Source organism: Amblyomma americanum, chromosome 4, assembly GCF_052857255.1.
Source record: "Amblyomma americanum isolate KBUSLIRL-KWMA chromosome 4, ASM5285725v1, whole genome shotgun sequence".
NCBI classification, from domain to species: Eukaryota; Metazoa; Arthropoda; class Arachnida; order Ixodida; family Ixodidae; genus Amblyomma; species Amblyomma americanum.
Window position 1 is genome coordinate 190,194,634 of NC_135500.1, and position 26,156 is coordinate 190,220,789.

Genomic DNA, 26,156 nt, shown 5'->3' on the forward strand with positions numbered 1-26,156 from the left:
GCACCAACCTCTCCTTTACTGTTCATGAAAAAAAAAGGTGGGCTAGGAAGCGGGTGGAGGGGGAGGGTCGGGGTAAGGGGGAGGGGGAGGGTCGGGGTAATAGGAACTTGTTTCTTAGTGGCTTTGCCGTGCTGAGAGACAGCTACAAAGCGCCGCCATTTTGGAGGTCGCCTTTGCATGCACTCAATGCTCTGCTCGACGCTAGGAGTCGCTGCGGCTTCCCACGGCTTACACAGCTTGCTTCGGCTTCCCACGCTAAGTTCGCGCCAAAACGGGATGACCTTCCTCAGCCTGGACTCGATCCGCTCCTGCCGGTTCATAGAAACGAAGCGATTGCAAACTGTCTGTTGCCGCGGTTAACATTTGTATAAAGAGACAACCCACAGTGAAATAATGGAGTGAAATATAGAAGCATGAATCGTTTTTAAGTCCATGTAGGTATATGCCAATGAATTTACAACCACACTAAGCGAAACACTTGGGGGGGGGGGGGGGGGGGGGGAATGGGGAAAGCAGTATAATGGATCCGATCGATACAAAAAATATTTACGAAAGGGATAAAAAATGGCGCGTCGAATGAGCTGCCGTTATGTAGAACAGACTATTCCAAACCTGCAAGAACACCCTGGGGCACTATCTACTGCAAGTGAGCTGCGAAGGCTGTTGTGGCGATTCTGTGCCATCAAGCAACTGCATATAGGCTTTCTTGACTTGAGTATCCGGTGTATATATTTGAAAGAATCGATTTCATTGCGAATACAAAAATCCACTTTGTGTTTTTTTATTCTAGCAAAGCAGAGGAAAATAAGGGATTTTCACGTCCGTTAAGATAATGCGCACGCGTTTTAATACCAAGACTGATACTGATAACTATTGTGGTAAAAAGATATTTTGAATACAAAAAAGTTTAGACAGAAATGAACTAAGTCTGGTACCTATAATAGTTTTGCAGCATAAACGAAATCTTTTCACCATACTGCTTGCCTAATTACGACTATGATCTTAAACAATACCGGACGAACGGAAGCTCGCATGCTGGGAAAATAAAAAAAAAAGAGAACAAAGCTTCTGTTGAACAAATAATCTCTCGCCCTGTGCAATCAAGCCAAACGGGCAGTCGGTTCAACCAATGTTTGAGCACCGACGTTTTGCACGCTACCCCGTTTCGTCGGACTCACAAAGTTTGCGCTCCAGTGCGGAGTTATTACAACTCTCTCATACGCTGCCAAGTCCCTCACGCTTTCGCGCGGCCTGTTTTCCCAACTGCCTCCCGAAGTAGGGGCGCGGGCGTTATTGCATTTCCTCTGCGCACACAAGCCCATGGGGCAAAAACGCTTCCACACGGCCGCCTCCACTTCGCCCGAGTCTGTAAACTCGGCGCCGACCGGAAGCATGCATGCATACACACAGCGGTGCGAGCGCTAATTGGGCCAACAAGGTCGGCTGAGAATGCCAGGGATGACTGCGCAGGATGACTGCGCTTGACACCGCGGCGAGATCCAGGCCCACGCGAGAAACGAAACAGCGCGCCATGACGTCCTAATTCGCTTAGTTAAATGCTGCAGCGCGGGACGAACGGGGCTAGAAAACAAATGAGTGGTCAATGTGAGCCATACGAAGCGCTTCGCTGGTGGAATAAATAAAAAGGAAACTGGAAGAAGCATTAAGCGTTAATCTTGTTTCAGCATTCCCCGGTCTCGTAGTTACAAATTTTTTGTTCAGTCTTGAACCGAAAGCTTCACTACGCTATAGGTAAAGCCGATTCCGCCGTGCGTCGCCGTTTGACCTTCAAGTGAGCCAGATGTCAACTGTGGCTATAGGCCTTACAATATGTGGACCATCATGGTGTCGCACCACTTGACCTTTGACACTTAGATTCGCCGGCAGGGGGCGGTAGAATAAGCCACAGCGTTCATTGGGTGACCAGTACCTCTCGCGATGACCCATTAATTTTACTGCCACCTACCAAGTTGGCAGGGTGGGCATGCTGCCCATCCAGTGTGCGGAACGCACGCAATGTTACAGACGCGGAGCCGCGTCTACTTGCCCGATATACCACAGCTTTGGCTCTCTAATCAGGTTCAGCAGTACAGTTAAACCGCAGCTATATTTTTTGTAAAGTGTATGAAGCGCTCCTTGCTCAGAAGTACGTCAGAACTTGTGAGTGCAGCTTTCTCGAAGACTTCCCACCCCGCAGGGACGTCTGCAGTGTACAGGCGTGCGTTGCATTGCGTCATAGTGGCCCCGAGCACCAGGTGGCGTTAGTGCACACCCATGCACGCCCTAGACAGCGCGTGGCATCTACCTGAATTTCGTTCCCTTTCTATCTTCTTTCACGTCCTTCCTTCTTGGCGCGGTTCAGGTTTCCACCACTCGCCGCGGTGAATCAGAGGGTAGAGCGCTCGGCTAATGAGTCCGAGTACCCGAGTTCGAATCCGGCCACGGTAGCCGCATTTCAGTGTAGGAGGAACGCTAAGGCGCCCATGTGCTGTGCGATGTCAGTGCACGTTAAAGAGCGCCACGTGGTTGCAATTCACCCGCAGCCCTCCACTAAGGCTCCTTTCTCTCTTTCTTCTTTCACTCTCACCTTCCTCCATTCCCTCACGGTGCGGTTCAGGTGTCGCCGAGGAGTGGTACAGTATTACGCCATTTACTTCCTCAAAAACCACTAATTCCATCATTTGCTTCACGGCGCGGTTGAGGTAGGTAGGTAACAACTTAATTGATTCATGAGAGAATCAAGTGAAGGGGGGGGGGGGGGGGGAGAGTGAAGAGAGGTCACTAGACGACGATGGGCCCTCAGGCCATTCTAGATGGCCGGGCACTTTAGTTCTTCGGCGACCCCTCGGGCCAAAACCTACTGTCCGAAGCTGTGTCTCCGGCTGCGAGCTGCGCAGAGCAGCCTCCCATCGCTCCTGATGTTCTGACCCTTGCCACGGCTTGGGTTTGTTCGGGCAGTTAGAAAAACGGGATTAAAGACAGCTCTGGTGCTACGACAAAAGTGGCAGTGAGTAGAGGTTTCACCGTGGGTTATAATGGCGAAAAGGAAAAGGGGTCGTGACTGTGACCGTTTGAAGCTTGCGTCACAAAACCTGGTCGCTTTTGGGAAGTGAATTACGCGGCGGATGGTACATTAAGCGGGAATTTCTATAAAACAGGGTCACGTCGTGGTAGTTGAGAAGTCGATCCCTGGCACTGCGAGACGAAGGCAGGTCGCTCTCAGCCCGGTTGACGAGTGCTCGGGCTTGGGTGTGAGTGAGCGGACGTGTTGTCTGGGTGTTCTCTGTGTTTAGGGACACACTGGAGGGTGGTAGGCGATTAGTTTAAAGGGGGGTGGGGGGGGGGGGGGGTGATTCTCAGATTTTAGCAGTCGGGGAGTGGATTAAGCGATTGGCATAATTACTAACTGCTGTTTTTCAATTATAGAAAATATACTTAGCGGGGGACTGCGCTATTGCCAAGGCAATTTCGGCCTCTTCTTCTTCCAGGAAATCTGTCAAATTTCGAATGGAAGCACTGACAATAGGGTTTTGTAATCCGGCGGCGGCGGCTAATTGGAACGCTGGTCGGTTTGAATAGTTACTGAGGTTCAATATTCGGCCGCGTCTACGTAAACTTCCGGACTATAAGGAGGATAGTTACTTTGCACTGAGCCCTGGCACGTTTCGGGTGGGGTCGGCGCAGGAGTATTTGGTCTGCTTCAGTATGTGAGAGCCTATGAGAGGCAAGCTGAGTATATTACATCCAAAGCCTGCAGCATGCTTAATTTCTTAAAACTAAATTTCAATAAAGCACAGTATAATGTCAAACAACTCCTGTATTTCACTTACATACGGTAAATTCTTGAATATGCCTGCCCTGTATGGGACCCCCAGTTTGCTTACTTATCTGACATGCTCGAGCGCATCCAGAATATTGCTGCGAGATTTGTGTCCAATAATTACAACTTCTCAACTAGTGTCACGTCTCTTAAAAATCATTTTGGTTGGGGATCTTTAGCTAACCGTAAGAAACATTTGAGGTTGCAAATCATGCATAGCAACTATTTTGGAAAGCTGCGCTTTGACAAAGACCGGTACCTGCTTCAACCCCACTTTTTTTCTAGACGACTTGATCATCAGTGGAAGATCCGAGGGATTAAATGGAGGACAGATATTTAGGAAACCTAGTTATTTCCTCGGACGATCAACGAGTGGAACAGGCTGCCGGCGGCGTCATTGAGTGCTGCAAGGAAGGTCAATTCCGCGCATTCTTATCTGATGTGTGACGTGGCGCGCAGTTCTCTTGCGCGTGTCTGTTCCTTTCAAAGTGTCATTGTATTTATGGAGCGCGGTTGTCCTCCTTCAGTGCATGTTTTTCCTCATTTATTATTAGTTGTGTCATTGTATTTTTTTATACTGCGTACTTTCGGACAAACGAGCAGAAGTTATTGTGGCCCCGCCCCCTCCCCTGCAATAATGCCTTCGGGCGCTGCAGGTCTCTTTAATAAATAAAGAAATAAATGAATAGATAAATGGAATGCGCTTCTACCAGCGCCGCCAGGGTGTTGTGCACCCCTTGAAGAAGTTGAAGGAGTCTCTCCGTGGGTGTTGTTTTAGGAGGAAGTAGAGCAGTTTTGCAAGCTGTGCGGATGAGTCTGTTGAGTTGCTCGGTCTCTGCGGGTGTGAGGTAGAGGTAAGGGGTGGAGTAGGTGATTATGCATAGGCGAAAGCATTGAATGAGGCGACGTGTGCCTGCTTCCCTCATGCCGCGATGGCGATTGGAGATACGCTTAATTAGTGAATCGATATTGAGAATCGCAGCACGGATTAATTTTATGTTGTGAGTGTTGGATCCGTTGTCAGAAATAGTGAGGCCCAGAATTTTGATTCTATTGACCCTGCGGATGAGGGTGTCGTCTGCTGTGACTCGAATGTTAGGGGGTCCCGTTCTGTTAGGTCCATGACTAGGAGTTCCTATTTAGCCGCCGCCGAGCAGGTTAGACCAATGCTGTTGGCATGCGCAGCAACAGTGTCAGCGGCCAGCTGTCGCTTGGATTCCATTTCGCCATGGTTGCCGGTGTTGACCCATTTGGTGATGTCATCGGCGTACAAGGAGTGGTTGACCGAACGAATTTTGTTCCTTTCCACCAAAAACCAATTATTAATTATTATTAATTAATGCCGCGCGAACGATATAAGTGATGTAGAAAAGAAACAGGGACAAACGTTCCCTAGCGTGAAAGGGTCGGTTTTGACTCTGCCTAATTGAGGCGTCCACCGAGAAGCGAAGCAGACTTTTCGCCTTTCCTATTAAAACGAAACGCAGACTACGAGATCGCATCGCGAGTCTCGTATTCAGACCCGCCATTTGACTACATCGTTTACGTGTAGGCTAGCGAAAAGGATTTAGCTTCAATTGAGGACAACGGAGCTAGGTATATAGTAAAGAAAATGATAGGTGTAACATTAAGAGACAGGAAGAAAGCAGAATGGATCGGGGAACAAATGCGCGTTTATGACATCCTAGTTGAAATTAATAAGAAGAAATGGGCTTGGGCAGGGCATGTAATGTCAAGGCAAGATAACCGATGATCGCTAAGGGTAACGTACTGAATTCCAAGAGAAGGCAAGTGTAGCTGGGGGAGGCAGAAAGTTAAGTGGGCGGACGAGATTAAGAAGTTCGCGATGATAAGGTGACCGCGTCTGGCACAGCACAGGGTTAATTGGAAACATACGGGAGAGGCCTTTGTCCTGCGGTGGGCGTAGTCAGGCTAATGATGATGATGATGATGATGATGATGATGAAATGGCTGCAGCTTATCACGTCCGCTGTCCGCGCTTTGGTTGTTCATAAACGTCTCATATATGCGCACGCGCTGTAGTGCGAACATTGATACTGATTAGATAGCGCCGTCAATAGCCTATGCTACATAGGCATCTTTCTACTCGAGAGTTGTAGCGGAGCGCCGTCGCCTCCGGGAATGGAGCTGGCTCCCAACGGAGGCGAGTTTAAGGCAATCAGAAAGTTTTTGCAAGCAAGCCAAAAGGCCGTTGGAAGCAGACCGGGCCCTACGTTACGCTCACGCCAGTGGACTCCTGAACCAGTAGAAGACCGCTCAGGCGGTCTTTCTTTTGCACCAATAAAGTTGTTTCCATCCACCCAAGCGCAAATCCAACTGATTTCAGCGCGGCAGCAGAGTGCACGAAGATTCAAACGGGTTTCAATTATCGCTCGGTATTGCGATGATGCCGCAGAATTTATTTTTCCCATGTATTTTGGGTGAACAAAGCTCTTTTGCCAAAACATTGTCAACAAAATAATATTTTTCTTTTTTTTCAAGCTGTTTTCGGTGTCGTACATCCTTTTTTCAGACTCTTCCACGGCGTTGCACACGAAAAATGTACTAAGCCTCTTATATTCTCAGCTGCACGTCATTTGCACTTTAATCGAAGCCCGTACTCGCGTATAGCATAAAGCTCCTCTCCGCAGATAAGATCGGAAATGATCTCGCACGGAAATACCACGATCTCGATAGTCTGGCGAGCTCGGGAGAGATTGTGGTGAGTGCTGGGAGAACTACGGGAGAGCTGACGTATCTGCACGAGATATATCTTCGACCCTTTGCTTCCATTTTTCTTCCATCCTTCTTTGTTTCTTCTTTCGCGCACGCGAGCTATGCGCAAGTGGACGTCGCCCCCACCTCGTAAATCAGGGTGCGTCGTACAGCGAACCGGAGGCAACAAATCCGGCGCCTTTCACTATATAGGGCTCCGAGAGATGTTATACGGCTCGGTGCTACTGCTGATGCTGTCGTTTGTTGCAGTCTCTCCGCGTATGCGCGTCGTTTAGTGGCCGGTAGCGAAAACACACTAGTATTTTTGCCTTTCCCTTTTACGGCCAGCCGTATCTCGCCCTGCACTTCTCTTCACTGGCGTCGACAGCTGGAAGGCACATTACGTCGCGCCCAAGCACCTCCCATGCAAGGGCCGAGCCCGACCGCTGACGTGGCGTGCCGGAAATGAGCGGGCAGAAACAAATAAAGAAGGAAAGAATTCCCGAGGCGACAAGAAAGCTCGGCGGGTTCGAGTGTCGAGGTGTTTCTTTATATGACCGCTTCGTGATGCTTTCTCTGAGCGCGTATTCGAAACAAAACGCATCCTCATGACTTCCGCCCAATTTTGCTGGGGCCTTTTTTTTCTTTTTTTTATTTCTGTCATCCTTCGCGACGTGCTCAGCATTCTAGACGAGGCCGACTTCCTGGCCCCGCAGAATGTCACAATTTTCGTCTCAGCGTGTTCGCCTCGAGCTTTGGCGTGTGCGCGGAAATGGGACCGTCAGACGCGCTCCCGCGCGAGTATACTGCAGTATGTTCGAAGACCTGAAACGGCGTCAGGCAAGAGGGCGTCGACCGCCGCAGGCCATGTTCTCACTTGTTCCCGATCTGCCGCATTTGCCGCGCCTGTGGCGACATCTGTATCAATTTAGTAGACGGCTACAAATGAACGACCTCGAGTGTGTGCATGCCATATCTTTCCCGAGTAGTTGAGAAGAGCACTTACCACTTTTTTGCAGCGGAACATAGGAGGTAGCATAAGCACGCATACCATTCCTCCATCGTCTCCAGCCTTTCAGTCCCCTTTTGCTGCATGTTACCGTTTATTTTGATTGTTTATGTTTATTTTTATATCTTCTTCTGGACTGCGCCGCTTTTGATCATGGTCGTCATCCCTGTAAAGCTGTCATTTATTTCGCGCAGGCAACGCATTGCTGTTAGCTCTTGTGACGGCGTGCCTTGTTGTGGTGTTCCTCCAGGTACACTCTAGGCACGAATACGCCTATATGGGAGTGAAAAAGGGACTAGGCTGCCCCTAGCGCACTGCCTTTTATGAAATGAAGTGCGCTAGAAGGCAGCTTATTACTCCTTTTTCACTGATTTCTGTTGAGAGCGTAGATTCTACTCGCTTGCATGATTCTACTCGCTTCGGCTGCCGGAGGTGGTTGGTTCGAAACCCACCGCCGGACACCCACCGGTAAAAATGGGTACAAACCACCCCCGGCCCGGCGCCCGGCTTCTTCAAGGGTGTGTGCTTGGAGGAGGCTCCGCAAACACCGCTGCGCCCCTTCGGGGGCAAACCCAGTTTCGAACAACTCAACCTGCAAAGGTGGTTCGACTCAAGACTCGTACGCTCTAACCAGCGTCATGTTCAAACACTATGGTCATTCGTCAGAAGCGATTCAGAGTATCACTACGGTCATGGGCTAGTCCGGCTTTTCGGCTGTCCGACTTTGTGAGGAAAAAATGTGCATGCAAGTAAACGACGATGCGGAAAGACCCCAGCTGGTTGCTTTTAATGAGTGCGTAACTAACTTCTCAATTTCCACGTGCGCCGCAATATGGACCTCTGTGTTGTTTTGCATTTCGCTGGATTCGAAGCACGGCCCCCGAGGCCACGGCCGAACTGACCAACTCGAGTTCGGCAGCCAAGTGCCACGAACAGTCCGCCGCAATGATGACTCGATTGAGTATAAAATATTAAACCAAAATGATATTCCAGTCAGGCGGTATTATATGAGGGACGCCGTAGAGGACGGCACAGGAATAATTTACACCACCTGCAGTTCTTTTAACCAGCGCTAACATCGCGCAACACACGGGCGCATCTTTCACATTTTGCCTGCAGCGAAACCCGACCGCCGCGGCGGGGATTTGATATGGCGACCTTAGTTTTGGCGGTTGAACGTCGCCCCTCAGCCACCGTGGAGGGTAGTATTAGGGTCAGAAGAGTACCTATAAATAATAATATCGAGGCTCTTTTTTTTTTTTAAACCCGGCGTCTTGGTGCTGCCATGAAAAATGCACGTCCACTTCGTTCCCACTCGCATACTCTACTGCCGTTAGACAGCCGGCGCAGTTGGCAGAGATTCCTGCTTGAAGTGACAACTCAAATCAACGACGCCACTTGAGCATCAGCCTTAAAGAAAAAGGAATGCGGTCACTGACCATGTCATGAAATTCAAGGACGTTTCGGAACCTCGTACGGGTTCCTTGATCACTGAGCGGGACAAGAAATTGTCGCGACTTATATACGCAACACGTGGCGCAAGGAGCGTGCGTAGATGGGTGGCATGGTTCCTTGCACCCGGTTCATGGTAGCTGGTGTCGACTGGATGATTAGAGATACCATCAGCCGCCGAGATGACATGTTCCTTTCCTTCGCGATGACAGTGGCGTGGTCCCAGTCAATCGTATGAGTATGCTCTTGCACATGCTCGGCAATGGCGTTCGTCGTGTGATTATTATTTCTGACGTCACGTTTGTGGTCGTTAAGCCTTCTGGGGAACTTTCCTGTTTCGCCAACGTAAACCTGGGGGCAATCAGCACATGGGATCTGGTAGATGACACCTGGAAATGCTTCAATCGGCAGTTTGTCTTTCACGCTGACGAGTTGGTTACGGAGCTTGCTGGTCGGGATGTAGGCAATGCGCATGTCATATTTTGAAAACACGCGCGATAGTGCCTCGCTGATTCCCCGCACGTAAGGAATGGCAGCACGTGCCTGGAATGTCTTGTGGCTTTGTGTTTCCGGCTGTAAGATCCGCTTCTGAATATTGTGGACAAAGCGACTAGGGTAACCGTTATTAGTCAGTTCACGGTGAATCGTCCCCAACTCGTTTTGCAATGAATTTTCATCTGAGCTTATGCGTACGGCCCGTGTTATTAAGGACGATAACACCGACGTCTTGTGGCCAGCTGGATGACAAGACATAAAATTGAGGTAGCGACCTGTATGCGTAGGCTTCCTATAGACCGAGAAGGTGAGGGCGCCCTCATCCCTGCGAACCAGTACATCCAGGAATGGCAAAGAGCCGTCTTTCTCAAGTTCAAGGGTGAACTGTATATGCGCATTCTGGGCGTTTAGGCTGTCCAGGAAGCGTGAGACGTCTTGTTTCTTCAAAATGCAGAAGCAGTCGTCTGCGTAGCGGTAGAAGACTTTGGGTGCAGGATTGAAAGTGGCAAGTACTTTTTCTTCCAAGGCTTCCATTACTAAATTGGCCGTTGTAACTGATATTGACGCCCCCATTGCCGTTCCTTGTGTCTGCTGATATAAACTGCCGCCGTAGGAAAAATAAGTGTTGCCAAGACAAAATCTCATCAGCTCGCAAAGTTCCGGAACGTCGAAGGGTGTGCGGCCAGGGAGACCAGTGTCAGCTTCCAGGGCTTTTTCACACGTAGCTACTGCTGAATCCACTGGTACGCTAGTAAAAAGTGATGTCACGTCAAACGAAACCGTAATGTCGTCTTCACTCAGCGAGATGCCATGTAACTTAGATGAAAACGTGGACGAATTTCCGACATGCGTTGATGTCATCAGCCTGTAATACAAAAGCCGAGAGCGAAACCTTGAGCGACTGTCTATATCTTAAAACTACGCCGTAAAAACTGCCTGAATCATGTGTGTGGGCTTCAAGAGTAGTTTAGACTAATCTGCATGGCTACTTTAGTTAACCCCCTAGCTTGCGGCAGAGTATGCTAGTCCTAGCCCCATGGTTAGCGGCTAGTTCGATTCGCAGATCTCGTTTTAATAATTAAGCTATGGACAACATCACCAAATGATGTTTTTTTATTCCGGCATGCGCCTATGTCAAACATTAAAAAAAAGAACGGCTGGCGTTTTGCTATGCTTGACACATGTGACCGATAACGAGGATGCTAAAAGTTCTCAAGTACCTTTTATTTGAGATTTGAAGGCCTCCTCTGCAAAGACGTCACCGTACTTGCGACATTGAACGCTGCTAGGATGAAACCCGCACGCATCACAGAGATCCACTTTAAACCCCATTGTGAGGGTAACACCGCCTGATAAGCTTGGGCCCCCAAAAATGCTGGGCTGCGTCGATGCTATGACTCAAGGTCACGCCCGGGACCATTTATGGTCATGCCTCTGCGAGCTTTGAGAAATCTCTGATAAGGCGGGGAACTAGGACAATGAGCGGATAACTCTCATCGACCCATTGTTGCTGGCGGTGATGTTATCTGTCATCTCTCTCAACACTCGCGCGCCCCTCATGCTGCACTAAGTGTTAGTGCACAAAGTGCAGCATTTAAATGTAGTGTAGTGTGGTAATCTTCATCGATATAACCACTGACATGCGTCGCGTGCTGCCGCTCTCAAGGACGAAGAAGTTGTTCGCTGCCTTGCTCTTTCGCCACGCCTGACGCTTCGCTGCGAGTCTCCCCTGAGCGGCTGGAATCATCTGGGTTCACCGAATAAACACACCCCTACAATTGGTGCAGGTGCTGCTGGGTACGTTCCCGTCCACCCTGGAACTAAGAAGCCGCACGTTACCCTCTGCTTCCAGCATGCCGGATGACACTGCCACGACATCGTCGCCCCTCCCAACCACCGTGCTGTGTTCTGGAGCTCTACGGCAGCGTGATCCGTGCTTCTTCAGTGGCACAGCCGACCAGGACGTCGACGATTGGTTGGCGGCATATGAGCGCGTCAGTAGCTACAACAGATGGGACGACGCTATCAAGCTAAGCAATGTAATCTTTTATCTGACTGACGTGGCGAACCTCTGGTTTCGCAACCATGAGGCAGACCTGCCATCTTGGTCTGCATTTAAAAAGAATTTTGCAGAAGTGTTCGGCCGCCCTGCAGTTCGCAAGCTCCGGGCAGAACAACGCTTGCGTGAGCGCACTCAGCAAGTCGATGAGTCGTTCACTAGTTATATAGAGGACATCGTGGACCTATGCAAGCGTGTCGATCCGCTAATGACTGAAGCGGATAAGATCGAGAACATCATGAAAGGCATCTCTGACGACGCGTGCCAAATGCTCTGGGTAAAAAATCCTGCCACGGTGAGTGACGTGATCAAGCTTTGCCAGAGCTACGACGTGCTTCGTAAGAAGCGCGCTTCTACCCGGCGGTCCGGTGTTAGAGACGACGCCATCTCTACACTTGCGCTGGGCGGTTCTACCCCATCAGAGGACAGCCCTTTACTTCAGCAAATCAAAGCCTTCGTTCGAGAAGAGGTCGCCCGCCAGCTATCGCTGGTCCCTCAGTTACAGGATAGTGGCCGCCTTGTTCCTGACATGGCTCCGTCTTTGGCCCCTACCATACGGCGTGCCGTTCAAGATCACATCGCTGACGTTTCTTCCTCCCAGCTCCATGCTCCCGCCCAGCCCTGTGCTGCCGCCCAGCCCCGTGCCAGCGCAAGTAACGGCACCACTGACTTACGCCCAAGTTGCGGCCAGGCCGCTCATGCCATCAGCATCTCTTTCCTACCAGGCCGCTCCTTCCAACCTTCCTTCGCCTTTGCCTGGGTCTGCATTCCATGTCCCTATTCCAAGGGTACGCCAACGCCCTACGAACCCTTGGCGTACCGCGGACAACCGACCAATCTGCTACTCTTGCGGGCTGCCGGGCCATGTCGCACGCCTTTGCCGCCAACGCCTTCCACCTTCTCGACCTGAACTATGGAACTACTCCTACAATACAGACCAGCCCTCGCCGAGAAATCCGCCCAGTTCCGAATTTGTATCTCGTGACAATCAAACGTACACAGCTCGCCGATCACCTTCCCCTCGTCGCCGTTCCCCGTCCCCACTCCGACGTTCTACCGGCACCGTTGAGGGAAACTAACAGTCGCAGTTCCCGGGGCAAGAACTGCGCTTGGTTCGAACTCTTCAAGTCCTCGGTGTTCTCCCACTAACGTAATTCAAGTGTTTGTCGACGGCGTCGCAGTACTCGCTCTAGTCGACACGGGCGCTGCCGTATCAGTCATCAGTGAAGCTCTTTGCCGTCGTCTTCGTAAGGTGACCACCGCACTTTCCGACTTTTCGCTTCGCACCGCCTCATCACAGCGCATTCATCCCTCAGCGGCGTGCACGGCCCGTGTTCTCATCGAAGACGTCTTATACACCATCGAGTTTATTGTACTGTCTCGCTGCTCACACGACATCATCCTGGGCTACGATTTCCTTTCCACTCATCATGCCGTTATTGACTGCGCCCGCGCGGAAGTTTCCTTTTTACCTCTTTGTGATACCGTCTTGTGTGACGTCCCTACCCGGCCTGCAAAACTCCTCGTCGCCAGTGACACAGACATTCCTCCATTTTCTGCTGCCCTCGTTCCACTCTCCTGTGAAAGCGTTATTAGTTCGACTGTCTTCTTCACACCTTCCGACGCCGCTTCACGCCATCCCTGCCTCCTGCTTCCATTTGCGGTCCTCAAGATCGAAGATGGCCTTAGTGCAATGTACGTCTCAAATCCATTTCGTGCCCGTCCGTCCTGCTACGCGGCGAGTGTCTCGGTCGTATTGAAGAACTTGATCCCGCGCTTCTAAATACTCTTCCTGCAACGCCTACTTCATTAGACGTTAATGTGCTCAGCTCTTGCGATACAGCGACCGCTTCGACGCCACCCGATGTTCTTCAACAAGCTATTGACGCAGATCTCCCACCCGCACAACGCGATCAACTCGCTGCTCTTCTACAGAACTTCACTTCTGCCTTCGACCTTCCTCACACTGCTCTGGGTCGCACGTCTGTCGTTACGCACGCAATCGACACTGGTACAAACGCACCTTTACGACAGCGTCCTTATCGCGTGTCGGCCTCTGAGCGCCAAGTCATTGCTGACAACGTGGACGACATGCTTCGCCGGGGCGTCATACAGCCATCTAACAGTCCATGGGCTTCTCCGGTTGTTTTGGTCACCAAGAAAGATGGTTCCATCCGGTTTTGCGTCGATTACCGTAGGCTTAACAAAATCACGCGCAAAGATGTCTATCCTTTGCCGCGAATCGACGACGCCTTGGACTGTTTACAGGGAGCCGAGTATTTCTCCTCTTTGGATTTGCGCTCCGGCTACTGGCAGGTACCGATGGCTGATAATGACCGCTCGAAAACTGCCTTTATAACACCGGATGGATTATACGAGTTCAACGTTATGCCCTTTGGCCTCTGCAATGCCCCGGCTACTTTCGAGCGCCTGATGGACACTGTTCTTCGTGGACTCAAGTGGCAGACCTGTCTTTGTTATCTGGACGACATCGTAGTTTTTTCTGCCGACTTTTCTTCTCACCTTCTCCGCCTAAAGGATGTCCTCACGTGTCTCGCCGGCGCTGGGCTTCAGTTGAATTTGAAGAAGTGCCACTTTGCCGCTCGAAAACTCACAATTTTAGGCCACGTAGTTTCTAAGGACGGCATTCTTCCCGACCCCACCAAACTTCGCGCAGTTGCAGAGTTCCCGAAGCCAACCTCCCTGAAGCAGCTTCGGAGCTTTATCGGCCTCTGCTCCTACTTTCGACGTTTCATCTTGAACTTCGCCTCTATCATCGCTCCTCTGACCCAGCTCCTTGCCGGCAGCTCCGACCTTTCCGCCTGGACTCCAGCCTGCGATAAAGCCTTTGACACTTTACGCCGCCTTTTGGTTTCGCCGCCCATTCTACGCCACTTTGATCCGGCTGCGCCTACGGAGATCCACACTGATGCCAGCGGTATTGGGCTTGGTGCCGTCCTTACCCAACGTAAGCCTGGTTACAGCGAGTATGTTGTGGCATACGCCAGCCGAACATTGACAAAGGCAGAATCTAATTATTCAGTCACAGAAAGGGAATGTTTGGCCATTATTTGGGCTATCGGAAAATTTCGTCCTTATGTGTATGGTCGACCGTTTTACGTTGTGACCGATCACCACGCTTTGTGCTGGCTTGCCTCTCTGAAAGACCCATCCGGTCGCCTTGCTCGCTGGGCTCTTCGTCTCCAGGAGTTTGACATTCATGTCATTTATCGATCAGGGCTGAAGCATACGGACGCGGATGCTCTTTCCCGCTCGCCATTGCCTAGAGATAATTCGTCTGACCACGTCTGTGCCTACGATATGTCGACTCTTACAACTATCGACATGGCTACCGAGCAGCGGAATGACCCCTGGATCAATGCACTTTTGAATTTTCTCTCAAGTCCTACTCCCGGTCATTCCTCCAAAGCGCTCGTCCGCCAAGCACACCACTTCTCCATTCGTGACGGTCTTCTCTATCGCCGCAATTATTTGCTTGATGGACGGAAGTGGCTTCTAGTCATCCCGCGTCATCTCCGCGCCGACTTTTGTGCTGCGTACCATGGTGACCCACAATGTGCTCACGGTGGCGTATTGAAAACCTACACACGCCTACGTCTGCGATTTTACTGGCGTGGAATGTACCGCTTCGTAAGACATTTCGTGCGCGCTTGCGAATCTTGTCAACGCCGAAAAACTCCTCAGAAGTCCTCTGTTTCGTTGCAGCCGTTACCCTGCCCTGCTCGTCCGTTTGACCGCGTTGGCATAGATCTCTATGGCCCTCTTCCGACTACTCCTGCTGGAAACCGGTGGATTATTGTGGCAGTAGACCATCTGACTCGCTACACTGAAACATCACCGTTACCCTCTGCCTCTGCAAGAGACGTTGCTTTGTTCATTCTCAACAACTTGATTCTTCGCCACGGGACTCCGAAGGAACTGCTCAGTGACCGCGGACGCGTTTTCTTGTGCGACGCTCTCGAGGCCCTACTGAAAGAATGTCGCATCATTCATCGCACCGCTACTTCTTACCACCCTCAGACGAATGGCCTGACAGAACGCTTCAACCGTACTCTGAGTGACATGCTGGCCATGTACGTCAACGACGCTCATTCCAACTGGGACCACGTTCTTCCCTTCGTAACCTACGCGTACAACACTGCGATACAGACCACCACTGGATTCTCTCCCTTTTTTCTTCTTTACGGGCGCGAGCCAACCTGCACAATGGACGTGCTTTTTCCCTACCGCCCTGATGTTTCTGAATCGACGCCACTCTCGGACGCCGCCCAGTATGCAGAAGAATGCCGTCAGCTCGCTCGTTCGCTCACAAAGGAAAATCAATGGCAACAAAAACACCATCGTGACACTGGTGAGGCGCCTTCATATGCGCCCAACTCCCTGGTGTGGCTCTGGGTTCCTGCCACAACCGCCGGCCTGTCAAAGAAGCTTCTTGCTCGGTATCACGGTCCATACCGAGTGCTTCAAAAAACATCTCCTGTGAACTACGTAGTTGAGCCCGTTACGCCATCTGCGGACTTGCGTCGCCGTGGACGCGAAATAGTTCATGTGGACCGACTCAAGCCCTACTACGATCCGTCTGTCCTTTCGGCACCATGAGTCGCCAGGATGGCTCCTTCTCTGCCCGGGGGGAAACTGTAGTGTGGTAATCTTCATCGATATAACCACTGACATGCGTCGCGTGCTGCCGCTCTCAAGGACGAAGAAGTTGTTCGCTGCCTTGCTCTTTCGCCACGCCTGACGCTTCGCTGCGAGTCTCCCCTGAGCGGCTGGAATCATCTGGGTTCACCGAATAAACACACCCCTACAGTAGCTACAACGGATAACGATCATATAAGCCATAAAGATCTCGACGATCAAACGCTCTGAGCCAACACAAAAGAAGAAAATTAGGAAGTAAATACGAATGTTTAAGATTTATTTCTGTGTCCTCAACACATATTGCCCATATACTAAATGTGAAGCCGGTACAGTTCCTCCGAACACCAAAAATAAACACCAACACCCCGAAGATTGCATCCGTAAATTGCATCCCCCTGCCTCGTCCTGAAGCATAAACTCACCGGTGTTAGGTATCTGACGGTTTCACTCGCCACACGTCAGGTGGTAAAAGCTAACTCGAGTGAGGTTCAAATGGGAACGCGGCTGCGTAATGGGGCCAACGGAGTGGTGCCAAAGAAGGCCTTGCCGTCAGCCTTTGTACATTTCTTCTCTGTCTATCGAGCTGTGCCGTAGCTCTCACGGCAGAGGTGAGGCGTGGGGGCTCCGGGCGCCCAGGTTATCTCGCGCCGTCCGACCTGTGGCTGCGAGCGATAGGCGACGACGCCCACAGCCGAGGAATGCGTCCCTTGGGGAGGATTCCGGGAGTTCCTCGCGCCGTCGGCGGCGCCGAGGACAATCGCGCTGGCCAGGCGCGATCTCCTTCCCCCCGAAGGAGAGCGGGCAAGCCGAGCACGAAGCTGGGAGCCTCGCACAAGCGAGAATCTGCGACATTCAACGTCATTTGCCGCCTCGCGAGACGCCGGGATGCTCGGTTAATCGCGGCTGCAGCGCCCGCGTAGACACAGCCTCGAAGGGAGGGATACACTGCCGCTGTTTGCTCGAAGGAGACGCCCCTTGCGGGCGTTCGTGTGTCCTTCTTGTGGTGCTTTCCTCATTGTCCTGTATATTTATTTATTTTCTGAAAAATCTAGGGACACGTGGTTGTCAGATAACTCGCAATGAGAAATCTCAGATCCGTGTGACCCCCCCCCCCCCCCCACACACACACAAACGCACACACACATACACACACACGAAACAATGCTGAGTAGGAACGTCCTCGCAATACAGCTCATCGGAAACGCTGCGTTTACATTGCTTTTATAGAGATTTGGTTTGGTTTGGTTTGGTTTGGTTTATGGGGGTTTAACTTCCCGAAGCGACTCAGGCTATGAGAGACGCCGTAGTGCAGGGCTCCGGATAACTTCGACCACCTGGGGTTCTTTAACGTGCACTGACATCGCACAGTGCACGGGCCTCTAGAATTTCGCCTCCATCGAAATTCGACCGCCGCGGCCGGGATCGAACCAGCGACTTTCGAGTCAGCAACCGAGCCCCATAACACACTTAGCCACCGCGGCGGTTGGTTTTAAAGAGAGAACTGTTTTTATAGATAAAAATGTTTTTTCGTTCAAGGTGGCTTTCGCTAGATGTCTAGATTACCAGGGAATATGTTTAATTTAGTATGATATTTCTCTATCTCTCTCTCTGTGCCTGTGTGCGTGTGTGTGTGTGTGTGTGTGTGTGTGTGTGTGTGTGTGTGTGTGTGTGTGTGTGTGTGTGTGTGTGTGTGTGTGTGTGTGTGTGTGTGTGTGTGTGTGTGTGTGTGTGTGTGTGTGTGTGTGTGTGTGTGTGTGTGTGTGTGTGTGTGTGTGTGTGTGTGTGTGTGTGTGTGTGTGTGTGTGACAGAGAGAGAGGAAGGGGTAAGAGAGAGAGAGAGAGAGAAAGCTTCTTACGAAATTGCACTATGTTCGTCTGCGACCACCTATAGGACTACATAAATTCGATGGAACGCTTGAAATACGATTCTGCTTTTTTGCGGGATAAACAAAATCACCACGTGGAACCATCATTGCTTTTCATGAAATCGGCAATTTTTATACGGGACGTTTAAACTGTTTAAACGAGCGCTTTCGATTGAAATGGGCGGGACAAAAGTCGGTTTCTTTGCACCGGTTCAACTTATGATCGAATCAGGGTGAAGCAAACAGCGACCCTGACATATCTCCCAAACAGGTCGCAGCATTAATAAAACAAAATACAACTATCTACTTTATACGCGTTCTCTTAAGGATTGCATTGTACTGCGTTTCCAACAAATGCATAAGGATGGTGTGTATAAAGTAGCTGCTAAACAAAAGTTATCTTTATGTCGGGTTAATTCAAAAGAATGAAGCCCTGCCTGCAGCACTGACGCTAACAATTTCAGAGGCTGCTCATCCCGTATATCTAGAGGAGCCATTAAGTGCTTGTTTTGTGCGCGTTAGATAGATAAAGAGGAGGAGAGAAAGACAGGGATGTTAACCAGGTTTTAATTAATGGGATCTTATTTTGTCTCACATTGCAGTTTGAGTATGCAGCTGCACTTATGTTTATTTTTATTTGCTTGATAAGTGAGGAGTACTTTGTTTACCGAACAGACTTCTTGCCAAATCCAACTTGACGGCGCGCTTCGACCTCATCGCCAGCGGCTTTAATGCGCCTCGACACGGAAAAGGCAGCTTAAAGTGCTCTTAGACTGTTTTGTAGCCTCACTTGCCACCCTCTCTCTCCATCTTTCTCTTTTTCTTTCCGGCTGCCTTGCAACGTAGTCATTTATCCGTTGTTGCAAGTGCTTTGACCTTCTTGTTTGCATTCACTGTTACTCTCTCCCATCGCATACCTCCACATGACTTCCTTTGCTTTATGGGACCTGCTACTGTTCCTTCCTTCTCTCTGCAATACGTTCCACAGTTAGAAAGACATCAAGAGCAGCCTCAGGTAGTGACATCAAAGTTATAACATTAAACATTATAACATTAAAGTTACAACTGCCTTGTTTTCGCTGCTGTGTTGAGGCATGCCATACCTTGGTCACCGAGGAACATCTAACTATATAACAGATTTTCGTTTGGATGTTCACTAGCCTGAGAGAGTGAACATCTTTTATTCAGCACCAATCACTTGCACATTGAATGCACTGGCGTATGAATGCTTAACCAGCTATTGCGCATTACCCTTTCTTCGAACAGGTGAATGCACTGGCGTATGAATGCTTAACCAGCTATTGCGCATTACCCTTTCTTCGAACAGACCCCCGAGACAAGACGCGAGGGAGCCCAGGTATCCGAGGGAGGAAGAACAGCGGGCGCGATCTGCGGCACCGAGAGCTGACGGTCGCGAGCCTCAGAGGGTGCAACAGCAACAACCGCGGACCAGGGATGACCAGCGCAGGGAGGACGGCTGGAGAGAGTCGCGGGTCCCGGACACAGACAAGGAGTTCCTGCATGCGTACGACCGTCGTGGTGATCGCGTTTCCCGCGACGGTAGGCCGCCTCAAGAGTATCCCATGAAGGAGTACTCCCGCAGGGAGCACCCTTCCGAGAGCGTTTCCGGTCGACCCAGGACGCCTGCACTGGATGACGGAGAAGAGTACAGAAACAGGGAGTCCCGGTACCAGGAGCATGGGGCTGGTCTCAGGAGGGACTACAAACCGCATGAGTCCTCGGAGGACATCTACAAAGGTAGATCAGAACCTGGAGACAGTTACGACGCCAGGTCCAAGAGCCCCCACCGTGGACAGTACGGAGGCGACAGGCGACAGCAGGAATACTACCCGGAAGAAGAAGCGCTTCGGAAAGGAGCGTACGGCGAGCTGCGAGGCAGGCGTCCGGGTGACGTCGAAGAGCCCAGGAGAGGCGGTGGCGTCGGGCCCGCGCAGCTACCGGACCGTCGTAGTTCCCCAGAGTACGCCTACGACGAGGTTCGGTACAGGGCCGACAGAGCGGTGCCTCCGGAACGTGCTCGGCGGGACAATTACGACGCACGTGGAGGACATCCACAGCAGCAGCAACAGCAGCTGCAAGCGAATGACTCTCGTCGGCCCAGACGGGATCTCGAGGATGATTACGATCGAAGAGCCGATACGGCCAGGGACGTGCGTCCTCAGCACAGGACTACGGCGGAGAGTGCCAGGTCTTCGTACGAGGATTACGAGCCGAACAGAGCAGACTCCAGACGCCCCGTTGCGGACTACGGCCGTGAACGGTTAGTGCAATCTTATTCATTTTTTTTCCTTGGCTCTTTCTTTAAAATTGCCATTGTGCGTCCTGTATCAGATTAGTTTGCGATAAAGGCGATCGATCGTCGTAAAGTGGGGACAGGAAGACAGCAATGGAATTATGTCGGGACTAGAAAAAAAAATCTATTGCTCTCATCTCTCTCTGGACGAAATGTTTTCTTACAACACATCTGGGATGGGAAAACAAAAGGGCTGAGCGCGCACTGACGACCATTTTCTCCAGAAGGATTACGATGTCTTTGCCGGAGCGGCGCGCTTCGCCTGACTGCGGCTCGCAGAGGCAGTGCACTGGCCGGAGCAGATTTGTTTCCCGGAATAGAAACAGGCCAGGCGCTAATCAACGCCTTGATAATCGTAATGGCTCAGCTACAGATCTCCTACAGACGGAGCGGGGCTTACATCCGTCGGTACAGCCCTGCGTACACCGTTTTTTTTCCCTTTGCGATAAGCACAAAGACTCGCAGTGAGATTACTATATCATAAAGAAATCGGCTTTGCTCCGAGGTGCCTTCAGTAGTAATCGACAGTTATGTGCAGACGTCCTACAGTCGCCATACAAATTTTCTTTTATGCTCAACTTATCTTCGTTATCGGGGATGAAATACAACTTCTTCGGTGTGTAATTTTGATCAGGCGGAGAGGGCCTTTCTAAAAAAGAGAGAAAAATATTTCATAGCTGATGGAATTCTGAGTGCCATATCTGTGCCTTTACGAAAGCTATCTGCTTGCAAACGCTACTCCGTTTGTTGTGAAAATCCCAACTTAGCAAACAAAATACCCACGCTCCTGATCAGACATGCCTGCTCACAAGTGCCTACCCTTTCAGACACCCCTGTCCCTTTGGTTCTGTTCTCTGCTCTGTCCTCGTCTCTTTTTATGTCCCTAGGCAACTAGCCGGCCAGAAAGTGTTGCCCGCTCTGAAATCGTTTCTAATTTTCGTCTTCGCGAAGCGTTGACGCTTTTATTCTTTGTCATGTGAGAAGCGGTGCAGTTCACATGATTTATCTTTGTTACGAACACTGTGAAAGATTTGCTGACCATGTGCTTACTGTATACCAAAGTTTTGCAGTGATGCAAGCTGCTAAGATCTATGCTTTCAACGTGTATCAAGATTACTATCAATATGGGGAATACATATCCAGAAACAGAGGAGTGTTCCGACACATCAACCCTACCATTCTAACATGGACAAACACACCCACGCGCACGATGTCATGCATGCACATCACACTAGTCACACCAATCATTTACGTGTATCGCCAATCCTGAGCTCGCGGTCAGTGTACTATATTCTGGCACCTCGACTCGTTCTTGATTCATCATCATCATCATCAGCCTCGCTACACCCACTGCAAGGCAAATGCCTCTCCCATGTCTCTCGAATTAACCCTGTCCTTTGCCAGCTGCCCCCACCGTATCCCCGCAAACTTCTTAATTTCATCCGCAAACCTAACCTTCTGCCGCCTCCTGCTACGCTTGCCTTCTCTTGGAATCCACTGCGTTATCCGTTCTCGATTACCGGGGTACTATTTACTGACAACAGCATTCGTCATTTGATACTTTCAAATGGGAACAGCGAGGACACCGCGCGTAACGTAATAGCTATGGGCTCCGTGCGCTGGTATGGTGGCGCCAGCAGCGACCACATCGCCAGCGCCGCCTCGTGGCACTCGCTGCGTTAACCGGACGCTCAGTCACGGCCGGTCTCTCGAAGGGAGAGCGCGCGCGCCCCTCTCGAGACTGGCCGTGGTGGCCCTGCGCCGCATAGCAGACGCGCACTGACCGCGATGCCATTCTAAGTCAACGCCTTCTTCTCTGCGGATTTTAACGCAATGAAAGCCTTGACGCCACCACTGCTGCATTTCGTTTCAATTGCTTTCATGTTGGACTGATCACCGATTCCGAGCAACCATGATTGTGTTGCAGTCCCGACGGCACTGCAATATCTGGCAGCGCAGTTGAACTTGTTGAGATTAATTAAGTACCTTTACAGTTTGAGAAAGAAGGCTCTGACCCAAATAATGATATCAGCTATGTAATTTACATCCACTGTGGCATCGACTATGTGAATGGTCGGCTAGAAATGCGAAAAACGCAAACTTACTACACATATATATCAGATGACAGGGCTCTACATCCTGCAGGATCGACACTTCTTTACTTTGTGTATAACTCTCAGAGAAGCATAGCTCTAAGCATACAAAAAGACGATGGGTTTCTTGCTAGGTATCTTCCACAGGACTTTCATTTCAGGAATTTCATTGAGACACCAATTACATGAATTATTTTGGTCGTATTTCTCTTTTGGTAAATACTTAACTATAGAAAGGCCGCCGCGGTGGCTCAGTGGTTATGGTGCTCAGCTGCTGACCCAAATGACTCGTGTTCGATCGTGGTTGCGGCGGTCGCATTTCGGTGAAGGCAAAATTCTAGAGGCCCGCGTACTGCGCGATGTCAGTGCACGTTAAAAAAAACTCCAAGTGGTTGCAATTATCTGGAACCTCCTACTATGGCGCCCCTTATAGTCTTCGTTGCATTGGGACGGTAAACCTAGTTAAAATCAAAACATTAATTCCCGAAATTAAGGGTTTAGTGATGTGAAATCCAAGAAATATATATAGAGAGAAATTTGAACCACTCTCTATTTTTCTTTTTATTCGTCTAGAACAGGATTTGAGATCTCATAAATGCAACAAATAAAGACACAAAATTTTAAACCACTGAAGGAAATAAAATGATGCAAATAAATACACAAAAGCTTAGGTGAAACAATGTGAAAAACGACATAAGCACTCTCAGAAGTACGACGTCGCTCCCACTGCATACACACACGCACGAAAAAAAACTAGAAACAAAATTGACACGCTGAACCACAGATGAGCATAACAAACGAAGACTTAAACTTCAGATGCTAGCTCCAAGAACTTCACCGTAGACCATTTCCTGTGACTGACTGAACGCATTCCTTCGCTCTACATAAAAACATAAAGCAGCTCCTACCAATGATGTCACGTTCGAAACACCCCAGTCAATGTAAACCCTTTCCCAGTTCACTCTCATGAATTTAATTCCACAGTTCACTCATTTCCAGCATACACTCTGTGCATGAGGGGGCATGCACGATGTCCAAGAAAAGCGTTTAAATATATTCGGTACCTTGATTGCAGTGATTTTATAGCTGTTATGACATTGAGTAAACACAGCAGTAGGTAGAGCACCCATAATTATCCAAGTTTGTTTTCGCCTTCGGACGAAACACCTCACCGCTCGCCTCGCTCACTGCAAACTGAACCAGAGAGCTGCGTTGGCTGCGTCCGCCTTTCGCCACCGCTGTTAACCAGGTGGCGCCACTCGCGCGCACCAAACTGCAGCGCACGGAGCCCATAGAAAACGCTGGCCGTTCACGTAACAACATTCCACGAAGCAATTTGCTGGTCGCGGCAACAGCCTTTACTGCAATTTCATTTGATTGGCCCCATATCAAGTTGCATCCATACTGCCACGAGAACGCGTTTGCAAGTACCACATTTTCCGGCGTACAATTCGGACTTTCGGGGAGCGGTACACTTCAGGTTTTTTGCCGAGGCTTCTGATTGATGGATTTTCACGTGCCGAAAAAACAATGTGGGTGCTGTGAAACACACACTACTGTGGAGCTCAGGATTAAATTCGATAATTCATGCTTTTTTAATTTGCATCGCAACAGCAATACATGTGTTTTTCACAATTCACCTACATTAATATATTGTAGCTGTCATTGCCAAGATCGAACACACCACCTTAGATTCAGCAGCAGAGTTCCATATATAGCCACTCCCTGTGAAACCTGCACAGCGATGTGGATTACATGTCAATTTTATTTTTCACTATAAGCGTAAATTGCGGAGAACAAATTCGTAGCGTGCTTTTTTTTTACGGCGTATTGATTTTTTTTTTTCGCAAGCATTTTTGCGACTCTCCGGACACATAGCTTTATAGAAATGGTTTAAGTTGTGACAACAGGATGCATGAGTTTCTCAGTTGAGCTCTCCACAGTTCTACGAGCGTGTCCTTCTGCCAATCCAGTATCGAGCATGGTAACAATTCGGGGTTTTTGTGAGAAATCCAGAGCAGTATAAAAGGTGCCCGTGTAGAACACGCTCCGTCAGTGTTCACTGCCGTTATTTTATGCTGGTTAAAGATTTGTAGAACTCAGGCTGCAGCCTGCAACCTGCGATAAGTGCGATAAGTCGTTGTTTAAAGTTTTCGGCTGAGGTAAGGCTAGTTATGTTGATGCTATTGCAGAAAAGGGCAGAAATAGATATGCGGATTTCTAAAGGCTGCTTTGTCATACTGGGTGCGACTGATGAAAACGTGCGATTTATTGCACAAAATGTTCTTTTAAGGAACATTTCACGGAAAGTTTATGAGGGATGTGTCATTATTCGCACCATGTGCAACTTAAATGCCTTAAAATACGGTACCATTGCCTGGATGCACTTCTAATGGCGACGTCAACTTGCACGTCCTACCACTCTGTAATCTGCCTCGCGACTCAAGAGAAAAGGTTGCTGACGGCGGCATTAGATATCAGGAAGTGTTTTGTTAGCCGAAAGTTTTTCAAAGTTTATGTATTCCCTTGGAGGCGTCAAAAAATATGAGAAAATTAAGATGCCTGAAGCTAAAACCGAGCTCCGAGCTTTCCCCCAGAGTGGTTGCTGGGAAAGTCCGGCGCATTATCGAAATAAATGACGGGAAAAAAATGTCATCTAGAGGGCCTTTTTTTCTTCACTCAAAGGCAAGCACATGTTCGCGGAAGACACGACACTACCCAACCTTTGTGCTGCTTACGTCGAGAAAACAGCACGAAGACAGGATGTAGATAGATACTGATAGGGCACGAGCGCCCGACGTTTATTTCACACGAAGCGAAATATGAGAAGAGCGAAAGCTGAAATTCATGCAAAATACGAGAAATTTCGCAAAAAGTCCAGCAGTAATGTCGCAGTGTGTACGCATGCGTGTGAGGTTTAACAGCCCGAAGCTGCAAGTTGGGCTTGGCGGCAGGCTGTAGTGGAAGGGCTCCGACTAATATCGACCGCCTTGGATTTTTTTTTTTTACGTGCGTTGACAGCGTACAGTAGACGGGTGTCCTATCGAAATGCAGCCGCCGCTGCTGGGATTCGATCTCAAGACCTTGGCGTCAGTAGCCAAACAACATACACACTCACTGAGCCACCGCTGCGAGCATTAACCTTTTGACGATCGCCGGCGCAGCTGACCTTTAGGCTGTGGGAACAGCATGCGACAGCTTCGTCCCGCAACCCTTCCCTGTACTGCGAGCAACTGTTGGCGGGTGGCTCCCACAGTCCACTATCGAATATGGCGGCGCTCTTCGACCTTTTTGCGAAGAGGCCCACATTGTTGCGATGCGGCAGAAAACAGCAGCGGGCGTCAATCATGACCACCGTCGACGACGGCCGCAGGTCCTCGTCCCCGACGCAGCCGTTGGACGCGTCCCGCTACCTGCGCGCCGACGAGGACGCGCGCAGCGGCAAGAAGCGGCCCTCCTCGGCCCACTACAGCCGCGAGTTCGACTACGGACCGGGCCCTCAAGGCTACAACGTGCCGTCCCCGCACTCGCGGCCCCGCAGCATGATTCTCGTGGGCGACGAGGACGAGGTCGTCCGCCCCCCTGGCGGCGGCGGCCTCAAGCGCGAGGAGAGTTTCGTGCAGAAGATCAAGCCCCGTTACGAGTCCAGCACAGGAGGTGCTCTGCGCACCG

General features: G+C 50.2%; 1 protein-coding gene and 1 pseudogene across 2 annotated transcripts in view; one reads left to right on the top strand and one right to left on the bottom strand.

Annotated features, from left to right (window-relative positions):
- LOC144128869 (uncharacterized) overlaps positions 1-26,156 on the top strand; it is a 76,614-nt gene that overhangs the window by 43,765 nt on the left and 6,693 nt on the right. The window contains exons 8-9 of one of the 2 annotated variants that reach the window (XM_077662642.1): positions 19,405-20,358; positions 25,858-26,156. The exon at positions 25,858-26,156 is cut by the window's right edge and continues 57 nt beyond it. In XM_077662642.1, coding sequence (XP_077518768.1) covers positions 19,405-20,358; positions 25,858-26,156 — 1,253 coding nt within the window. The remainder of the gene's footprint in view (positions 1-19,404; positions 20,359-25,857) is intronic. The other variant, XM_077662643.1, reaches the window with a different exon arrangement.
- LOC144127700 (uncharacterized) lies at positions 2,810-7,630 on the bottom strand (annotated as a pseudogene).